This window comes from Atta colombica, unplaced genomic scaffold, assembly GCF_001594045.1.
Source record: "Atta colombica isolate Treedump-2 unplaced genomic scaffold, Acol1.0 scaffold187, whole genome shotgun sequence".
Lineage (NCBI taxonomy): Eukaryota > Metazoa > Arthropoda > Insecta > Hymenoptera > Formicidae > Atta > Atta colombica.
In genome coordinates, this window is record NW_017259279.1 from 423019 (window position 1) to 431671 (window position 8653).

General features: G+C 29.4%; 1 protein-coding gene across 2 annotated transcripts in view; it reads right to left on the reverse strand.

The window, feature by feature from the left end:
* Positions 1-8653, reverse strand: part of LOC108686604 (serine/threonine-protein phosphatase 2A 56 kDa regulatory subunit epsilon isoform) — a 35588-nt gene that overhangs the window by 14313 nt on the left and 12622 nt on the right. For both annotated transcript variants that reach the window (XM_018192001.1, XM_018192002.1), the window contains 3 exons: positions 7919-8113; positions 4013-4143; positions 509-626 (listed from right to left, as the gene is read on the reverse strand). In XM_018192001.1, coding sequence (XP_018047490.1) covers positions 509-626; positions 4013-4143; positions 7919-8113 — 444 coding nt within the window. The remainder of the gene's footprint in view (positions 1-508; positions 627-4012; positions 4144-7918; positions 8114-8653) is intronic.

Here is an 8653-nt window from a genome sequence, read left to right on the forward strand (position 1 = left end):
ACATCCATTAACATTCAGTGTTTGTATAATTGCAGAAGTCAAGCAGCGTCGGTTGTGGTACAGCTTTACTTTAGGATAGGTGACCATTTCGAAACCAAAAAATTAATTCCCGATTTCAGGAGAAAATTTTTTTTAATAATAATTTTATATGTATTCTGAAATATGATGCTAATCAATAATATTTATTTTAGCAATGAAACTAAATTAATTAATAAATGAAAAATTTTTTACCGATGAATCAGTAAAATCTATATTGCATATATATATTAAATCAATGTTGAATCAATGTTGAATTGCAACGTCAGTAAGATATAAATTCAACGACACCGAATATTTCTGCAATATATTTTCAATGTTGAATCTACATTTTGCGATGTTGATGCAGTATTCAACATTTCTGAGAGCTTGATTCAACATTAGTGGGTAGGATGTGTACAATAACATATTTTAAAATCTGAATCTTTGTTATATATTTTCAATTTTCTTAATTATAAGAATGTAATCGTACCTTTACCAAAAATTGCTTGTGCTCAACTTTTAAAGGAAGAGCGAATCCGTTAATAATGCTACCCAGAATTTCAAGAAGTTCACCAACCCCGTTGAAATGTTCTGTTTCGTACACAAACCTGAAATAATAATAAAGCGAGACATTAAACAAATATCAAAATAGAAATTTTAAGTGTATTCGCAAATATTATTTCATTGTTTTTTATCAATATTAAACAAGGATGAAATGCACGCGAGCATTGTGAATGTTAAATGGACGAATGCATCCATTGAAAGAATTTAAAGTAAATTGATAAAAATTATTTTTATTATTGCAATATTATGTGTAATTAAACAATACAATATTGTGTACAATTAAATTTCTATTAGAATTTAATATAAAATATTTCATGTTGTAAAATATATATAAGACATTTCATTTCCAAACTGTACATCATCGGGGTTACTCAAAGATATATCCCTAGTGTACTGAACAGTCGGTCAGTCGGAAAGATTGCAACACTTTTTTTCAATGAGTTTCAGAATGTAACCTACTCACCGAGCAATTGGTTCTTATTTATGAACCCATAATTAAGAGATAAGATACTATACTATAACTATACTTCTAACGATTACTTTTCGAAGCTAATTAGATATCTGGGTAACTTTCCTTGTAAGAGAAACTCAAAATTATCTACATCGTTATGCGTGCGATACTTAATTTGTAAGAAATTCATCATATATGTTATTCTTATGCTATATTCTTACACGCGCCGTGGTTACCTATCAGCGGATTGATTAAATAGGAGAAAAGCGTGAGCAATTGGTTCTTAATAGTTACTAGATAATCTGATTAGGTTAAAAAAGAAAGATATGTGTAATGAAAGAGAGTTGAGACAATGAATGATAAATACATTATTAAATTAATTATTGTCGTACACAATACATTTATCTTTGCAATAAATAATAAAATAATAAAAAAACTACGTACTAAGTATCTTCCATAGTTTAGAACATGATGATCCTGATTGTTCAGAATAGTGTATTTTTGTCACATTGTCTCGCAATAGGATTCACCTATGTGTTTCTGAATATATTCAAATATTCCAAACTTATAATTTTAAAATCATTAACTTAACCTTTTATTGGAATATCTTCTAGAAAAATAAATAATATCAAATAAAGAAATTAATCAAGTCAGGTATCCATGGAGAGATGACAGTCAAATTCACTTGTGTCGATTTATATCGACGAGTTGAAAAGTACTGGGTCACTGTGTTACATAGTGTCGCTTATTGGAAAGTATTATTTTCTAAACACCTTAGTGTCTGATAAAGGTACAGCTTTCATCTCGCGCGAATTTTCCGAATTTTTAAATTCTAAAAACATCTATCATCATATCTTGTAGTCGTTGCAGTTCCGTGAACCACTAGTTCATTGAAAGAATAATCAATTTTTTAAATCATCTTTGAAAAAATTAATATATGAACCAAAAATGTAGAATTTCCGATATGCAATCAATAATACATATCATTCATTTCTAAAAACATTTTTAAATTACTAGGGTATGATCAGTATAGTCATTCCGATTCTGATCTAGTTAAGTGTCTTAATCAAATTGCTTAAGTAGATTTCAACTGCGATAAAGAATTATGTTCAACTATGAAAAAATACATACACATTCGTGTAGAGGTGTTAGATAAGATTCGAGACTACAAAATAAGAAGCATTTAAAAAAATCAACGAAAAATCACGTTGATATTATATAGTAATCCAAGACTCTACTTTGAAATCGGGCGAAGATAAAAAGTTTAAAAATAGTTACAAAAGTCGTATCAAAAATTTTCAACGGTAATCGTTGCGTAATTCAAAATATTCTTAGCTTCAATGTTGCACCCAAATCTTACTTTATCTTTTTATCGAATGAAGCTGATAAAATCTGTTCCTATTCAACCTAGAGATTAAACTAAAATTCTGTCAGATTTAAATATACGTTCCTAATGTATCAAATGTTCCTAATTTAACATTCACGCGCGCGCACGCGTGTGTATGTATGTAGTAATATTGTTAGCCATAGATTGACGTGTGAAATCAATCTAAGTCAAAATTAAAATTAACTTTGTTTATCCAGCATTGTTTATTTTAATTATATTCGAATGAAATCAGGTTCAGAATAACCGATCTGTAAAGAATGTTATCCTTGCCATATTCCTATGTGTGCTGTTACTATCTACCAACAGATTGATTAAATAGGAGAAGAGTGATTGGTTCTCAGAAAAATTACTAAGCATTACTAAGCACTCTGATTGGATTAAGAGATGAAGAAGGAGAGAAAGTTATTTTTGTGTGCGTACAAATCGAAAGAGAAATCATTCGTTATTTTGAGTACGTGGTGTTTATATGTTTTGTCCGCCTCATTATATACAATATTATATTAATCATCGTTAACATTATTCGTCGATTCTGTTAGTCTAACTTTTCCTTTTCTCATCATCAAATCTTTCGATAAAGACGCTAATTCCCCCACGAAGAAATTCTTTTCCCTCCGAATAAGTACATGATATACTGAAATATAGATCTAAATGATCTTGAAAGATGTATCGCCACTATGATGAAGGCGAAGTAGCAGATGCAGAAAAACAAAGAAAAGCCACAGAAAAAGAAACAAAAAATTTCCAAACGAGATCTAAAATCGATCGAAATAAAGTACGTCAATATAGCAGTATCAAAAGCTGATAAAGTATCAATATATTCAATTACTAAGAAAGTCATCATCAGTAGGGATATCAAACTCTAACTTTGGCAAAGCTCACTTAATAAATACATCTTCCAAAACTGAAGGAGATCTTGAACTGAAAGGATACGTTATTCAAAATCAAACAATAATAAATTCGGTTTTCAAATGTGAACTTTCGAATACATTATCGGTACAAGAAGCATTGTAATTTAAATACTTCGATCAGAACCTAAAGTCGAACGTTAAAAATAAAATAACAAAAATTAGCTGGATACGACAATCAAAGGGCCTTGAGTCCAAAATAAATGGTTTCAAAGCAAGATCCAAGCACACGAATATATTGATGTTCATCAATATTTCGTGAAAAGATTACAGATAGAATCATTGAAATGAAATACGTTCCTATCAACGAGAATGGCTGACAGCTTTATCAAAGCAGTCAATGAACGCATAAGGTTAATCTTGTATGCATAAAAGATTGGAAATTAGCCCTGCTGAGTAAAGTACAATAATAGTGTGTAATCAGATTTATTTTCTCAAAAATAATTTGTTCACTATGTATTCCAATTTGTTTTTTCCATTTTGTTGTTACAATGTAATTTTTACATTTAATGAGTGAGAGTGTAATAATAAGACATTTTATTTCCAAACTATGCGCCATTCATTATCACATTGACATCCCTAGTGTACCACCTTTAAATAAAACATTCATTCTTTGATTATACTTTATCACATCTATTACAACTTCCTATAAACTATCCATTTTCAATAACTTATTGAAATAAATACCTCAAAAAAATGTTGTTAATCTGTTTGCGTATGAAGGCTCTAAGACCCAGGAACTTGCCATAAATACGATGCAAAACGGTTTTCAGGAAATCTCTTTCTCTGGGATCTTCCGAATCAAATAAGTCCAATAACTGTAACAGATAATTATAATAATAGATATTTATTAATTTAATTATTAATCCTTTGTGTCATGAATTTTTGTATAAACTTGATTTATACAAAACCCGGAGATTTTTTTGAATCATTGAACCCTCAGTCAGAATTTTACAATTCAATGGCGATCCAATATAGCGGATTAATAGTTCAAATAATTTTTAGTAAAATATACAGTATATACAGTATCGTTATTTGTAAAAATAAATTATTTAATAAGAAATAGATTTTAATAATGATCACAAATTCAAATGCAGCGACCAAAATATTCAGAAACTAAATTTTAAAATAAAAAGATTAGATAAGTTGTGCTAGCTTAACTCAAATGTATAATATCGTCGCGTTCAGCAGACTCAACTGTTGTCGAGCGGATCCGTGAGCGATCGCTGCTATTGGTGTATTCTTTTAAATCATTCAATAACAGCAAGTGCTCACGGATCTGCTCCGCATCAGTTGAATCTGCTGAAGGAAACCACAGTTCACATCGAAACACCATAATCCGGTTTATGAACGGAATAGCAGAGCGAAGAGCCACGCGCAAGAATAAAATATCCTTAATATCATTGTGCTGAGGATCTTGAAGGTTGTGCTGACTTATGCTATGCTAGCATACACAACTTAGATATACAATTTATACTATTTGTATAACGAATACAAATGTAAGTCTTAGTTGTATTCAGAATTATCAAAAATTATACAGGATAATAAAATTAAAATTTTTTGAAAATTAAACAGTCTTCAAAAGCTCAATAAAATACAAATTTAAATTTAGAGTGTTTATACAAGGATCAATGAGCATGCTAACAGTGCAACAACTGTTTTTTAACTTACAATTTAAATTACATCTATCATTGTTCCAAACGTTTCGGTTCTCACAGAATTATCCTCAGTAGATACATAATTTACAGATACATATTAATAACCAGTCTTGTCATTGTCAGTTGAAATGCTCAATTATTATTGCAATTCCTACTCTGATTATATAACTTGGAATGGTGATCCATAAGACTATAATATTGAGTGCCAACAGGTTTCTTTATAGTATAGAAATATGGACTTGAAATTATGTTTGACATTCTATTTGGAAGTTAATAAATCGACAGAAACATTAAGACTAAATGTTCTCAATGTTTCTATCGCTCTATCACTCAAACACAATTTCAAGTATTTCTATAACATAATGAAACTTATTAACATTCCCAGTATTATCCACAAACTTCTATAAATAGACTGTCAACTTCATCTCCATGTTTGAAGACAGTGCTGGGCAGCATTATATTTGAGTTCTCTCACTTATAAATGTATAAATTACAAATTCATATGATATTCACAAACAGGACGCATATGGGTACTAAAACAAGGACAACTCGGAATCAGGTTCATCTCTTTCTATCACATTGAATTAGTAGTCTATTTATATAAGTCTGTGATATTACTTATTATATTTTTAAAAACGAAATTACAAAGTACGGCTCTTTAGTACATTTTTATCTTCATAAGAAATAAATTTAAAAAAATTTATGCCAAAATACTTCTTCTATGAGACAAAATATGGTAGAGTACAGAATACGTATTTGCACTGTGAATGAGGTGTAGAATAAAAACAGAGAATACGGAATAGGAGACTATTAATGTGGAATAATAACTTATTTTCTAAATAAAACATTGCAATCTAGCGGCAACCACTGGAAGTCGTTACAATTGCTGCCAAACGTGTCATAACAAGTAATGAGTTCAGTACAACAAGGCGTTTTATTACAATAAACATTTATTCATTTTCGTTGTCTCAGAAAATCCGATAGCTTTTTCTAAAAAGTGTTCTCACACTTAAGTAAGTTAAAGGTAAGTTTGTATGCTTATATATTAGGTGTGGAAAAAAGTTCGTGGCGTTTTTCCCATTAAATGTAATGGGAAAAACGCCACGAACTTTTTCCCATACCTAATATATATATATATATATATACATACACATAGACGCTTTTAATAATATTGAACAATATTATGCTAATTAATTGCAATTTCTAACTTGTTTATTGCTACAGAAAGATTTTGTTTGTCATATGACGATATGCAGATAATATGAAATACATCAAGGATTGAGAATATGGAATAGATTCCATTAGCAACTTATTCGTTATCAGATTATAGAATGTATGTCACATTGCCTTGCTTGTGATTAGGTTATAAGTATTTTTTATACAATGGTTTTTATTTTTTATAAATTGCCATTTTAAGTTACTAATAATAAATAATGAAATGCAAATTTATTTATAAAGATCATATTCATTTATGTAGACTTTGAAATATAGAGTAAACATTCAAATGGAGAGAGTAGCGCTGATGACCTTGATCTTGACATATATTGTTACAGTCATGGCTCTGAGTAATCTTTAACAGATTTTAGCCGTCGCTTGTTGTTCAGTAAAAAGTTAGTAACAAAAAAATTTGAAAAATAACATCTCATTTTTGTCAAAAATAATATTAAGAATAATTCTCATATCCTTTCCTGTTTACGTAATGATCTCTGATAAGGATGATTTCCATACGAATCGAGTTCCACTTCATCTTTCCTTTGCCAAGAAGCGCACGACTTCCCATACGAATGGAGTCTCCCCCTCCCTTTTCTGCCAAGGGATGTAAGACTTTTTATGTGGATAGATCTTACTTTGAGTGGAAAGTCGCATGGCCTTATGCGGGGATTGGTGGAACTCACTTCGCGTGGAAAGTCGCATGCACTCCTAAGGAGGAGGTGGGCTGAAACTTGCTTTGCGTAGGAAGTCGTGCGCCTTTCGGCAGAGAGAAAAGTGGAATGAAACTTGCTTTGTTTGGAAAGTCATTATGTCCCATACTGTAATATATTAGAAATAAGATATAATATTTCTTGAACTTCTTTTATTAATAACTTGTAATAAATAACGAGCGATAAAAATCTGTTGGAGGTTATTCAGGATCATAATCTTGACAACATATGTCAAGGCCAAAGTCATCTGCGCTGACTCCCCCCATCTGAATATTTACCATACACAATTTTAAATAGTTTATATCTTTATTGTATAATTGTAGCAGATAGAAAATATAAAAACTTATTGCACATGGACAATATCAATTTTAAATCTTATTATAAACATTATATCACTAAAATAAATATTAACGTTTAAAAATATAGTATTTTGGTTCTTCTTATGAATAATAATGTTTGTTAGATGCTAATATTTATTGTACGTAATAATTCAATAATTCAAGATTTAATTTTATTCTTTATTTTCCATGCGTAATGACGTTGCACGTCTAATGATGCTATTTTATTTTCTGTATGTTATTGTAAAATAAAAATGTAAACTACTTTTTACTATATTTTGATCGGTTTACATAAATAAACGAATTTGAATTTAATTTGTTTATTGTGTTATTTATTATTATTAAATTTGACTAGTAAGTATTGTATTCCATTTAACATTCCATTTTTTAGACTCCTCATTTTCACACTTTTTACTTTTTTGTTAATACTGATGTTGGACTTAAATTTTGACAACTTTTATTTATTAGACATTGTATCTAACAGATTGCTCAAGAGTTCTGCATTTTGAAATCTTCATATCATTTATGTTGAAATAATATTAATAATAAAAAAAACGAGATTCCATATTCCCTACTTTTAACATACATAAGTTAGCCTATCATTCTTATCGATTGTTAAAAAGTGTGATATATTAGAGAAAAATATTGAAAAGCAAGATTGTAATACTACTTTACCTGTAACACGAATTTTTGGTCAATAACTTTTTTGCCAATAGCAGGCTGGAAATCTGAAGATTCGAGAAAACGAAGGAAGACTTCATAGACCAACTGAAGATGAGGCCAACTCGCCTCCAGGGTTGGATCATCTTCTTCTGGATCAAAATCTGGATTTTCGCTAGGTGGCAATGTACGGAATAGATTTGCAGAAACCTTCAACAAATACCATACAAAAGATCTTTAAATGATTTCAAACCACATTTACACTAGTAGCATGAAATAGTAATAATAAATTTTATTTATTCATTATTACACGGAAAAAATAATGTATTAATTAATAATTATAATAATTATAATAAATAAGCATTAATTAATAACAGTCTAATTGAAATAATTTTCTAAATACGAAAGAACATCACTTATGATCAAAATTAGACGTCAGGTTAATACATACAGTCATCAAATAAGTGGTCGAGTGAATTTATTAAAAAAGTAGTGAACAAAATTTTCAAATACATAGATATGCATTGTACTCAATCAAAACAAATATGCAATTATGTTAATAATTGTCCAGTCCAGTCTGTTTCTCTTACAAAAAATTGAAAAATCAATGACAATTGAATCTTTCTTGATAATGCATCAAGGACAAAGATTCCCTCTATCAACGAAAGATTTAGAGCGATATCTCTCACTAGAGTTGTAAGATCGACCCGTTCTTATTTGACAGATTATATATATATATATATATATATA